Raw genomic sequence first — 14,308 nt, 5'->3', positions numbered from 1 at the left:
TAAAGATACAGCGGTTGCATTAAGAACAAGTGTGTCAGATTTCAAAAAGCTTTAAGGCAAAAGCACAATATTCAATCATCTGAGAACAGCATTCAGCCACAAAAGGAAGCCATACAGTTACCCGCCAAATTGTGCAGTCAACAAAACTCATAAAAAGCATTATAAATCTTCACTTACCTTTGCTGATCTTCATCAGAATGCACTCCCAGGACTCCCACTTCCACAAGAAATGTTTGTTTTGTTCGGTAATGTTCATCATTTATGTCCAAATAGCTATTTTTGTTAGCGTGTTTGATAAACAAATCCAAAGTCAGGAAGCGCATTCACTAAAAGCAGACGAAATGTCAAAAATTTCCGTAACAGTCAGTAGAAACATGTCAAACGATGTATTGAATCAATCTTTAGAATGTTTTTAACATAAATCTTCAGTAACGTTCCAACCAGAGAATTACATTGACTTCAGATGTGCGATGGAACAGAGCTCCCTCTCATATGAACGCGCATGGTCAGAGCATGGTCAGGTCATGATAGACCTGACTAATTCCTGTCTCCTTCGGCCCCACTTCACAGTAGAGGCATCAGACAAGGTTCTACAGACTGTTGACGTCTAGTGGAAGCCGTAGGAAGTACAAACTCATCCATATCCCACTGTGTATTCAATAGGGGCTTGGTTGAAAATCGACCAACCTCAGAATTCCCACTTCCTGTTTGGATTTTTTCTCTGTTTTTTGCCTGCCATATGAGTTCTGTTAATCTCACAGACATAATTCAAACAGTTTTAGAGACTTTAGAGTGTTTTCTATCCAATACTAATAATAATATGCATATATTAGTAACTGGGACTGAGGAGCAGGCTGTTTATTCTGGGCACCTTTCATCCATGCTACTCAATACTGCCCCTGCAGCCATAAGAAGTTAAGCAAACCAGATGGCACCATTTACTTGTTTTTTAAATGTACGGATAGCCAGGGGCACACTCCAACACTCAGTCAAAATTTACAAACAAAGCATTTGTGTTTAGTGAGTCCTCCAGATCAGAGGCAGTAGATGACCAGGATGTTCTCTTGACAAGTGTGTGAATTGGACCATTTTCCTGTCCTGCTAAGCATCGAAAATGTAATGAGTACTTTTAGGTGTCAGGGAAAATGTATGGAGTAAAAAGTACAGTATTTTCTTTAGGAATGTAGTGCAGTAAAAGTTGTCGAAAATAAATAAAAAAGTAAAGTACAGATACCAAACAAACGACTTAAGTAGTACTTGAAAGTGTTTTTACTTTAGTACTTTACACCAGTGCTCAATTGAGATCATTTCCACACTGCCACGTAGGGCTGCACGATATGGGCAAATAATCTAGGACAATTTTTTAACCAAATGTTGCAATTGCGATTTGACTTGCGAATTAGAGCAAAACTGTTGGAATCATGGAAATAGAATGACTATTCTAATTCTATAGTTAGAATATAATAGTGGGAACTTTGAATACAGTGTTTGAGATGACAACGAATTAAAATGCCAGGCATGAGTTATTTTGAGAGGGTAGGAACTAAGTGTTTAAGTGTTTACTAGGGAACCCTATAAGCATTTGGCTACATTGCATGTTTTCTCTTAGCTACTTCATGTAGCTAACATATTCTTGCTTTGCATGTTCCTCTTTGATATTCCTCTTTCTTGCTTTGAACTTATTCCTCCTCAACTTGCTAAGAAAAGACAAACTAGCTGTTTGCTGATGTAAGAAACACAAACCAATAGTGTCATTATAGAACACTAGTGGATTTATATTAAGAAGCAAAGTGAAAACAACATCGTTGTCATCAACATTGTAGCATGTGCTGCATTGACCATGCAGACTGAATGCAGTGTCTCGGGGTTGAGGAACATCAAATGCGCTTCTTGAATGACAGGGGGCGTGGTTAGGTCTGTGTGGAATGTGTCACAGAAAGAAAGAGTGGAGAGAGATGACTCAAGTAGCGAAGTAAACTATAAAAATTGACATTACACATGGCGTATCACATTTAAAAAAAAAAACATTCAAATACCGGTATAAAAGGTAAAGTAAAAACCCAAACCGGTCCCTTCATCAATACCGGTATATCATAATATACAGTATACCGCCCAACCCTACATAGACCACATAATCATCATATAGGGCTTCCAACAACCCCTAAATTACTGTCATAACCAATTTGAGGCCATGTATTTTAAAGAAAGCTGGACTCATGCAGTGGTAGAGGAAACACTGAGACTGAGTACTCTGTTCAGCACAGAAGCGCCTGTCAGGTCACCCAAGGACACACTGTACTTAAAAATAAATGTAATCATTTGTCAAGACTAAATATTCACCAGTGTTGGTGTGTTTCTCCTCTACCATGGCCCAAACACACAGTAGGCTACATGTCCTGTGGTGGAATTATTGTAATCAAAAGGAGGGACTTTTAAGATTTCTTCAAAACAATCAAACTTTATTATTTAATTACTGCAGTAATGGAGCTGGTCGTGATCACTGAGAACTCTACGAGCTGGTTTGAGCCACAGCATTTTATAGCCAAGTCCGTCCTCCTTCAGTCTACACGACACACAACAGATGTATGGAATGGGTCACAAGGTTAAGATTTGTATGAAAGATACTTATATCTTTCATACAAACAGTATCTGCTGTAAAAACATGAGAACCCATTGTTTGGATACCAGTGTCTGGCCCCCCATCTCCATACTAGAGCCATCTCTCCCTGGTACCATATAGAACAGATACATTAACTCTTGTTCTGGAATGCGGAATCCCCAAAGACATCGTAAATCTTTCAGAGGCCCATCCTCAGTAGAACACATCACAGATGAGAATTCTAACAACCTTTTATTATGTTGCATAAAACAGCCATTTGATGCAATAACAGCATTATAACATAATCTTGTAATTTCCACCATAGTCCTTGAGCCTCCTGGTACTCCCTCGTTCCAGCTCCAGGTGGTAAAGCTCTCGAAGGCTGCTTGTTTGCTGCCTGACTGACTTTGGTTCAGTGTTTTCCCACCCAGCATGGCTTCCATGACTGATTAACAACAACAGATGTGACATTCCACATAAATTGCTCATGTCAGGTTGACCTGGCCGTGTTTGTTTTTCACCAGATCCATTAACAACGCGTCGAATTTGAACACTGATGGGTGGTTTCCCGGACACACTTTCCAGAGATTCTCCAATAACCATGCATTTTATTAAGGCTGGGAATTGCCAGGGACCTTATCAAAATACGTAGGTGCCGATACAATATATATTGTGATTTTCTAGATTCTAAACTCAGTTAAAAAAGAAACGTCCCCTTTTCAAGATAATTTGTAAAAATCAAAATAACTTCACAGATCTTCACTGTAAAGCGTTTAAACACTGTTTCCCATGCTTGTTCAATGAACCATAAACAATTAATGAACATGCACCTGTGGAACGGTCGTTAAGACACCAACAGCTTACAGACGGTAGGCAATTAAGGTCACAGTTCTGAAAACTTAGGACACTAAAGAGGCCTTTCTACTGACTGAAAGACACCAAAAGAAAAATGCCCAGGGTCCCTGCTCATCTGCGTGAACGTGCCTTAGGCATGCTGCAAGGAGGCATGAGGACTGCAGATGTGGCCAGGGAAATAAATTGCAATGTCCGTACTGTGGGATGCCTAAGACAGCGCTACAGGGAGACAGGATGGACAGCTGATCGTCCTCGCAGTGGCAGACCACATGTAACAACACCTGCACAGGATCGGTACATCCGAACATCACACCTGCGGGACAGGTACAGGATGGCAACAACAACTGCCCGAGTTACACCAGGAACACACAATCCCTCCATCAGTGCTCAGACTGTCCACAAATGGCTGAGAGAGGCTGGACTGAGGGCTTGTAGGCCTGTTGTACGGCAGGTCCTCACCAGACATCACTGTCAACAATGTCGCCTATGGGCACAAACCCACCGTCGCTGGACCAGACAGGACCGGCAAAAAGTGCTATTCACTGACTAGTTGCGGTTTTGTCTCACCAGGGGTGATGGTCAGATTCGCGTTACACGGAGGCCTGTACTCTGGAGCGGGATTGATTTGGAGGTGGAGGGTCCGTCATGGTCTGGGGCGGTGTGTCACAGCATCATCAGACTGAGCTTGTTGTCATTGCAGGCAATCTCAACGCTGTGTGTTACAGGGAAAACATCCTCCTCCCCAGACGTGCTCAATGGGATTGAGATCCTCCTCCCTCACCCTTCCTGCAGGCTCATCCTGACATGACCCTCCAGCATGACAATGCCATCAGCCATACTGCTCGTTCTGTGCGAGATTTCCTGCAAGACAGGAATGTCAGTGTTCTACCATGGCCAGCGAAGAGCTCGTATCTCAATCTTATTGAGCACGTCTGGGACCTGTTGAATCGGAGGTTGAGGGCTAGGGCCATTCCCCCCAGAAATGTCCGGGAACTTGCAGGTGCCTTGGTGGAAGAGTGGGGTAACATCTCACAGCAAGAACTGGCAAATCTGGTGCAGTCCATGAGGAGGAGATGCACTGCAGTACTTAATGCAACTGGTGGCCACACAAGATACTGACTGTTACTTTTGATTTTGACCCCCCCTTTGTTCAGGGTCACATTATTCCATTTCTGTTAGTCACATGTCTGTGGAACTTATTCAGTTTATGTCTCAGTTATTGAATCTTGTTATGTTCATACAAATATTTACACATGTTAAGTTTGCTGAAAATAAACGCAGTTGACAGTGAGAGGACGTTTCTTTTTTTGCTGAGTTCATATTTACTGCAATTTGATACTGCGTTTTTATTCGCGATTTGATGTTCCAAACATATACTATATGTCAGATGCAGAGAGACGAGAGAGCGTGAGGAAACGAGTTTTGATAATTAAAGTGCTGAAAACATTTTGGCTCACTTAAAAAGAGAAGCTATAGGATGAAAAATATCATAGTTTTGGCGCTGACTAGCGCAAGCTAATGCTAGAAAAAACAAATGTATAGTAAAATATCAAAATATCGTTCCAAAGTAATATCAGAATATGTAACTATCGACCATCCCCTGTGTCCAGGAAACCGGCCTTGAATGTAGTTTCCACATGTGCAAAATCAACCTTTTTAGGCTGCAATTTGACACAGATCCACCTTTTCCTATTCATTCTGTCCAGATAGCAAAAGATGCCAAGGAGTGTGTGCAGGAGTGTGTGAGCGAATTCATCAGCTTCATCACGTCGGAGGCCAGCGAGCGCTGCCACCAGGAGAAGAGGAAGACAATCAACGGCGAGGACATCCTGTTTGCCATGTCCACCCTGGGCTTCGACATGTACGTGGAGCCCCTGAAACTCTACCTTCAGAAGTTCAGAGAGGTGAGAGGGAGAAGGGAGAGAGAGCCTGGGTGTGCGTGTGTGCAATTTCTCGACCTAAGACATTTGCTTGTGGACTGGTCCTTACGAGTTCTCAGGAAATCTCTGTATGGCCTTGACTCAAACACAAAGGGCTTGATGTTGCTGTGTTCTTCCCTTACCTGGCCCTTAAAGGGGAATGGAAACACTTCAGGAAGGAAATCTAAGCAAATAGATATATATATTAAATCCACTAATTCTAAACATGTGCATTTAACATAAAAACATATCTATATTTAGTATTTTGATCGTCGACAAGGTTTATTTGAGCTATGATCAGCGCCATTTTAAATTGCCATAGAAACGACTGACGCCAGTGCATGCGTCACTGGCAGGAATCAGCAGATTGTCTGTGGTATTGAATTTTCGTGCAGAGAGTGAATCGAAGAGAGTGAGGTTAGGTGCGGACAATGAAGATGGCGACAACAAGTGGTAATTCAAACCAGGCTGTATGAATTGTCAAAAAAAAAAATCCCTCTGTAAATTTCCATCGGCTGCCCAAGGACTTACAACTTTTGAAGAAGTGGCTCCATGTCCTGAAGAGGAAGGACGTGCCAGCTCGAGCTTGCAGGATCTGCAGACAGCACTTCGCGGAGGTAGACTTCGCGATGAAGGGCTAGGCTAGCGTTTGACACTAGATGAAGGTAACAAGCTAATTGCATCTGAAGTGTTTTGTGTAACACCCCCCAGCAAATAACGTTAGCAAGCAACTCAACTGCAACTAAAATTGCAACACAGTTTATACATGTACCCCTGATATTAGGTAACGTTAGTTTAGCTAGCTTCCATCTCAGATAGTCAAGTACTGTAATACATTTTGTTGACAGATTTATTTTTGTAATGTTTTGTTAGCTCTGCCTTATTTAGCTAGACTGAAGTTGACATAGCTAATGTTTGCTGAAAAATAAATGCCACTTTATTTGGTGTGTGTTGACAAAGCATACAAGACAGCAAGCTTGTTAATGCCAACTGATAGATTTGGGTTCAGTTGTCTTAAAAAAACGTAGTTTTTTCCCCAGGATGACATCTTTATCCGTGAAAATGTTTTCATCCTGGAGGAGACTGTACAGGAGGCAGAGGTGGTACATGCAAATCTGTGTTATTTCTAAGGCTATTGTTTATTTCAAGTATATGCAGTAATTCTATTTAACTAGCCTAATAGATGCCTTAATTGTTTTCTACCAACAGGAAAGAACGGTTAGTACAGCAGGCCAAACTGACCCCTGGGTGCCAGAGTGTTCCTGTGCTGCAGTAGAGGAGAGGTCCACCGGGACCATCTGTAACCGATGTGAAAACTAAAGAGCTCAGGGCCCAGCTAGATTGAGCTCACGACCATCCGTATACAATCGAGTCCTGCCCCTATACGCCACAGATGGAGCTGACGGAGAGTGAGATCAGTGAAGACCAGAACTCGCTGTGTGAACCTGAGGGCTCAGAATCACAATCATCACAGTAAAATATACTATACAATATATACAATATACTATCGATCACTTTGGGGAAGCGGGATGGTGTTCCGAAAATGGAGAAGGAACAGGCCATTCAACAGCGAATTCAAAGATACACCCATCCATAAAGGGAATCCGAGTGGAATAGTTTTTCTGCATATTTTTTTTTTTTACCCTTTTCAATGGATGTGCTACCTTGTCCCAGTTCGACTCTCTCAACATATGAATGCTCAGCTATGAAAAGCCAACTGACATTTGCTTCTGAAGTGTTGAACTGTTGCACCCTCTAACCACTGTGGTTATTATTTTGATGTAAAAAGTGCTTTTGTAAAATATATTTGATTGATTGATTGTTTGCTGTGCTGGATGCTGTGTATTCACTAACTGTCTGAGTGATGGGAAATTTTTTATAGTATCTGTAGCATATTTTGGTGTGTATTTAATCTGCATCTTAACTTCATAAAGTGGCAATCAGCAGTAGAAACAATTAACAAAGTGTCTCCCTGCTCCTCTTTCGGTAAAAAGCTGAGGGATGGGGCTGGAGAAATGTAACCACTCTCAAATTCATAGACAGAGCTATAGATGCAAGGACTGACCATCCATGATATCAAAATTGTTATCCTGTCTCTATGATCTGTTTCCACTACTATGTACCCAGTTCGCTTTGGATAAAGGTGTCTGCTCAATGGCATATATTATTAAAGTCTACTTTGACTCTAGCTGCCCAGCTAGCTGCCCTGTTCTAGCTGCCAACTAGCTGCCCAGTGTAGTTACCATTCCTTTCCAATAGAAGGCCGCCAAAGCTAGTTGAAGTCACTACTCTAGCGACAGGGACGGGGTTAGTGCACATTGAAAGTCGTTTTATCTTCAAAGCAAGTTTATCTGGTTACACTTGAACCTGTTGTTATAGTGGACAAGCTAACTAATACTATTTTTACATAAAACCCAGGCGTTAGGTATATGTCTTAGGCTAGGCTAGATTTACTAAATAAAAATAAATTACTTTTATTCAATGCCTTTGCTTCTGGCTATGCGCGACTTGTGGAAGAAACGGCACACGCAGGGATGAGACGCCGTACACCTCGTCCAATTCTCCCTTATGCGGATAGGGTGAACTGGCGATAAGCTGCCAGCCTGTATGCTCTGCAAACACAATCATAGGACAAGTTAGTCTGATACCTAAACTAAATCACAATGTATTTATAATGAGCACGCCCCATTATTGGTTAGAATGAGATTTCATGAATCATGATGTTGTCTGCGATTTGAACTCTGGTCGTCTAATCTAAAGTAAATGTGTTACCAACGCGCCAAACAGCGCTGATGATAAACATCGTTATAGAACGGATACTATATATATTGGACACCTACCCACTACTGATATTAACCTTAAACAATTGATAATCAAACAAAATTTCACCAATTATTTAACAGGTATATCGGCTGCTGACTGGTCGAGTAACCTCTTCTGCCAGGAAGTCCTTCGTTAGCATTAGTGACACGTTCAATAACTACATCGCCATCCAGACAGACTGACAGGAACCCAGCCACCATCCGCTGGGATTTTGTGCTGTATCGCCACCATGTGCTGTATCACCACAACACACACACTCCTACTCTAGCCATTACCTGGCAGCATCCCCACTCACACCAGTTTGTGTTTGCCTACGCAGACCCTCTAGCTGAGGTGTTTCATGCAGCATATCTGTGTTGTTACTGCTACGAGAATAGACTCTTTGATCTGGGGCAACGATTGGCTCAAACATGAACGGCTTCAGTAGGTTTATTGGCTCCCTAACTAGCATTATTTCATTCTCTGTAATAAACTCAGACTCGGAGCTACTCGATAAATTCAGCCATTTTGGGGAGTTACAAAATGTTCTCTCCTGCCAGTGACGCAACAATGCCAATATGGCGGTTTACAGTTAGTTAGCTGGCGTTTGTAAATCATAGTGTTTCCATTCCCCTTTAACTTATCACACGGTTGATGCTGTGGAAATACAGCTCAATGTATAATACTAACACATTCTTAATGTGTATCTGTAGGCGATGAAAGGGGAGAAGGGAATCGGAGGCGTATCTGTAACGGAGGGACTCGGAGAAGAACTCACGGACGACAGCTTCGGTAAGTGGGGCCTCAATCCTCATAGAAAGTATCAACAGTCGTTATCTTCCTCCAGCACTCTGTTAAAAGCTCAAGGATTAGGCCTAGATGAAAGGATGAGAAGTGATGTATGTATAAATGTACTCCTTTGTTATTTATTTGACAGGGTCATCAGCTAGTTTATGGTCCAGTTGACTTTCATGGCCTTATTTACTGCAGTTCTTCCCCCCTGGACCCAGGCATAATCCTCCCCTGAAGATCAACAGATAAGAGATTGGCCTTTCATCCTGGTCTCCCTAGGAAAATAGATTACTAGGCAGTAACCTAGAGATTAGAGTGGCCCGGGGCCTAAACCAGAAACCTTTCGGCTGCTAGTTCAAGCTCCGGGCTGGGCTTGGTCTCCCTGGGTAAAGATATTTTAGTTAGTTGTTGATCATTGCTAGACAGCCATTTTCAAGTCTTGCCATACATTTTCAAGCAGATTTAAGTCAAACTGTAACTAGGCCACTCCAGCAACATTCAAATTTAATCTAGGCAAGCAACTCCAGTGTATATTTAGCCTTGTGTTTTAGGTTATTGTCCTGCTGAAAGGTGAAATTTGTCTCCCAGTGTCTGTTGGAAAGTATTGTGGAGTAACTACAGTGTTGTTGATCCATCCTTAGTTTAATGACTGTGATAAGAGAGAACTAACTGTTTTAAAGTCACCATTGGCCTCATGGTGAAATCCCTGAGAGGTTTCCTTCCTCTTCGGCAACTAAGTTAGGAAGGACGCCTGTGTCTTTGTAGTGACTGGGTGTATTGATACACCTTCCAAAGTTCAATGAATAACTTCACCAAGCTCAAAGTGATATGCAATGTCTGCTTTTTTATTTGTACCCATCTACCAATAGGTTCCCTTTGCGAGGCATAGGAAAACCTCCCTGGTCTATGTGGTTGAATCTGTGTTTTAAATTCACTGCTCGACTGAGGGACAGATAATTGTATGTGCGGGGTACAGGGATAAGGTATTCCATGCAACTTATGAGACTTGTTAAGGAAATGTCTACTCCTTAATTTATTTAGGCTTGCCATAACAAAGGGGTTGAATACTTATTGACTCAACACATTTCAGCTTTTCAATTTTATAATTTTGTAAACATCAAAAAACAGAATTCCACTTTGACATTATGCGGTATTGTGTGTAGGCCAATGACACAACTTGATTCTCCTTCATTCTATTATATGTTTAGTAAGTCCTCTAATTTATAGGGAGACTGACACAAGGCGGGCTCTAATGGCCGGACAGTGTGACATTAGGAACGACCCGTTGATTAAGAGAACTCAATCCGTTTAATGTTCATATGAGATAAAGCTGAGATTTCCTCATAAGAGTTCAGTTTTTTCTTTCCTGTTCAGAGGACAATTTCTATCTTAAAAGGAAATAGGCTATTCATAATTCTAAACATGACTTAAATAAGTTGCATACATTTTATGTTTATAGTAAAGTACATATTATACTTTTAATAACATAGGAAAAATATCACAATGTATATTGGGTTCATACCAAAACATGTGAGTTTTTCAGTTTAATATATTGATAAGAAACGTTTATGTTCTGGCGTTAGCACCCTTTTTTGCTCTTTGTTCACAAAGATGTATTTTTGACTCTGCAGGGGGCACTCAGGGTCGGAAAGAAGTGGGGGGGGGGGGGAACAGATGAGCTTTGGTATTTGGTATTTTATTAGGATCCCTGTTAGCTGTTGCAAAAGCAGCAGCTACTCTTCCTGGGGTCCACACAAAACATTAAGCATAATACAGAATGACGTAATACAGAACATCATTAGACAAGAAAAGAACTACATACATTTTTAAAAAGGCACATGTTGCCTACATATCAATGCATACACACAAACTATCTAGGTCAAATAGGGGAGAGGTGTTGGGCCACGAGGTGTTGCTTTATCTGGTTTTTGAAACCAGGTTTACTGTTTATTTGAGCAATATGACATGGAAGGAAGTTCCATGCAATAAGGGCTCAAATATAATATTGTACGTTTTCTTGAATTTGTTCTGGATTTGGGGACTGTGAAAAGACTCGTGGTGGCATGTCTGGTGGGATAAGTGTGTGTCAGAGCTGTGTGAAAGTTGACTATGCAAACAATTTGGGATTTTCAACACATTGTTTCTTATAAAAAGAAGTGATGCAGTCAGTCTCTCCTTAACTCTTAGCCAAGAGAGACTGGCATGCAAAGTATTTATATCAGCCCTCTGATTACAATTAAGAGCAAAACGTGCTTCTCCGTTCTGGGCCAGCTGCAGCTTAACTAGGTCGTTCCTTGCAGCACTGGACCACACGACTGGACAATAATCAAGATTAGACAAAACTAGACCCTGCAGACCTTGCTTTTTGGAGTGTGGTGTCAAAAAAGCAGAGCATCTCTTTATTACGGCTAGACCTCTCCCCATCTTTGCAACCGTTGAATCTATGTTTTGACCATGACAGTTTACAATCCAAGGTAACGGCAAGTCATTTAGTCTCCTCAACTTGTTCAACAGCCACACCATTCATTACCAGATTCAGCTGAGGTTTAGCACTTAAGGAATCGTCCCTTATGTCCTTTATGGCCCGTCATATAATGAAGCACATTCCGGTGACTCTGGTAACCCATTCAAAGGCAGAAAGGGTGACCCTGGTTCCTGTGTTGATGTTTAATTGTAAATCACCCCCGTTGCGCATGTCCTCCTTGTGGGCCCTCGTCACAACACATGAAAATCTTCTGAAGAACTTATAAAAAAAAGTACACACCATATAAAGCACTTAAATGTTGCTAAAAGTAATTGGTTAATTGAAAATCTTCTGAAACCGCCGCTCTTTCTCTTTACTGCCCAAATACAGATAGTAAGAACATGAACCAGCAAGCTATTTGATTCTCTATTTTAGGAAACAAATGTGCACAAATTATTTAAAGGTGCAATATGCAGAAATCGCTCCGCCTTTTCCTGGTTGCATGTGGCATTGTGTTGTTGGTTCCACTTTTCTGGGCTCTGTTATTTACTTGACAAATAAGGAACACTCAAAATGTGCACTTATAAATCATAACAATTTTAATCAAAATACAGCTGTAGACAGAAGTCAAAAATCAAACATCAGACGTACAACTGATGTCTCCTGAGTTCTGCCCCCAACAAAAGAAAGACAGGATCTTATATACACCTTATGGTGTGATCTCCTATGTCAAACCCTGCATGTGCAGCTAAAAGAACAAATTCTTAACACAAGGTTTCTGAGAACCTGTCTCAGCGGTATGCAAATCTGCCCTTGTTTCAGAGAAAAACAGAAGCTGTCTCTGTGTCTCGCTATCACCCTCAGTCCCTTTTCTCGCAGACGCGGGGCTGCGGGATTTGGCAGAGAGCTAGACACAGACAGGCCTCAATATTCAGCTATACATTGAGCATAAGTACAATGGCATGTAAGCAAATTAATAACAACATAATCAATGGTGGGGGTCTTTAGAAGACCCCCAGAATCAACTTTAACCCTACGGTGTTGTGTGACAAAACTGCACATTTTTAGAAGGCTTTTTATTGTCCCCAGCACAAGGTGCACCTGCGTAATGATCAAGCTGTTTAATCAGCTTCATGATATGCCACACCTGTCAGGTGGATGGGTTATCTTGGCAAAGAAGAAAATATCACTTAACAGGGAAGTAATCAAATTTGTGCACCAAATTTGAGAGAAGTAAGCTTTTTGTGCATATAGACAATTTCTGGGATCTTTTATTTTTCAGCTCCTGAAACATGGGACCAACACGTTGCATTTATATTTTTGTTCGGTAGACTTTATGGTGTAGTTGCTCTAACTGTCATGATGGCCTTATTTACTGCTGTTCTTCCCCCTGGGCCCCAGGCCTATTCCTCCCCTAAGTTATGGTCCTTTCATCCTGGTCTCCCAGGGGAAATGGATTCTTAGGACCCTAAGGAGCTAGAAACAAAATATGTTTAAAATGTATTCTGTCCTATATTCATTTTGAACAATGGGTAACAATGAGTGACACAGACAATTGCTTAAGGGAAAATGTGAATCTGAATAATGTTAACCCTTTACACTCGTTCCTGTATGCGGGTTGAAGATGGCAGATTTGGGGACTGATAAGGGCCTAAATTGGAAAACAGTGGCTGTACAGTAACATGCTATAAATGACGTCAGAGTTCAAGCACTGCGCTGTATGGGTTTTGACTGACAGCCGTTCTGAACTTGAGCACTGCACGTAACAAGAAGTTGCCCCCATCCCTCCCGCTAATTGGGCAACTTTTGCAAAATTTTTGTTGTTTTCTGAGTGACGGAAATGCTGTAAAAGAAGAGGGCTCGATGTATGTTGAAAGATAAGACGTTGAGGATTCTAATAAATACCGCTTTGATGTCAGAACCAAGCCAAACACCCGTGAGTCCAAATTTGCCCATCACATTTCCATATCATAAATCTCATGTCATATACAGTGTCAACGTTTATGATCACTATGTTTGACGTACAGTTACAAGATGACCAGGCGTCATACCCTGAGTTGTTCTGAACAGAATGAGCCTATGTTTGTCTATTGTGAAGAAAATTCGCTGCAGAACACACACCTCTATGCACTCATGACTCCTTGCTATGCGCACTAAAATTACGATCTGTTTCTCTGAATACCCTTGTGAAAGCCTAATACTGTAAGGTCGTATTTTATAACTTAGCTAGCCATGTTGACAATATAACAAGCTTTCAAATTATGCCCACCTGACCTAGATTGTGATTTATAATCGGACATTTTTGGATTGTGTAAACAACAGTAATTGTGTGATGGCTGGGATTTAGGGTTATGTTCCAAACAAATAAACTACAAGTGAGTCATACAAGTGCATTGAAATGACTTAGGAACGAACTGTGCATATGTTGGAGAGGTGTGTGGCCACTTGGAGACACCAGTTAGTCCTCTAACTCAAACCCTTGCCATTTTTTTGTCAAATGTTACACTACACCTACCCCACATTTTCCAGGAATATTCTCATGTTACTGAATTTATCCAGAGTATTTTCTGATTTTGTTATCAACAAATGCGGCAAAGTACAGTAAATGTAAAATGCATATCAAATCAACAGTAATGTTTTGGATTCAGTTGTGTCAGGTTAACTGTTGTCCTCATCTTTGGTCTAATAATTTCCCCCTAATCTCCAAACTGTTCCCTTTCAGTTGCGACCATACTTTTGCATATGCTATTCATATTTCAATTGATCTGTTTCCTCTTGCAGCGAACCAGTTGCCTGCTGGAATAATAACTGCTGATGGACAACAACAGAATGTCATGGTTTACACCACCTCGTACCAACAGGTAAGGTTTCTCCTGA

At 41.3% G+C, this 14,308-nt stretch overlaps 1 protein-coding gene across 3 annotated transcripts in view; it reads left to right on the top strand.

Annotated features, from left to right (window-relative positions):
• The window catches only part of LOC120066144 (nuclear transcription factor Y subunit beta), a 37,514-nt gene that overhangs the window by 22,271 nt on the left and 935 nt on the right, over positions 1 to 14,308 (top strand). For 2 of the 3 annotated variants that reach the window (XM_039017290.1, XM_039017291.1), the window contains exons 4-6: positions 5,161 to 5,358; positions 8,889 to 8,967; positions 14,213 to 14,292. In XM_039017290.1, the coding sequence (XP_038873218.1) occupies positions 5,161 to 5,358; positions 8,889 to 8,967; positions 14,213 to 14,292 (357 nt within the window). The other variant, XM_039017292.1, reaches the window with a different exon arrangement.

The sequence above is a fragment of the Salvelinus namaycush genome, chromosome 21, assembly GCF_016432855.1.
Source record: "Salvelinus namaycush isolate Seneca chromosome 21, SaNama_1.0, whole genome shotgun sequence".
NCBI lineage: Eukaryota > Metazoa > Chordata > Actinopteri > Salmoniformes > Salmonidae > Salvelinus > Salvelinus namaycush.
The sequence above is the reverse complement of the archived record's forward strand: the minus strand, read 5'-3'. Positions and strand labels throughout refer to the sequence as shown.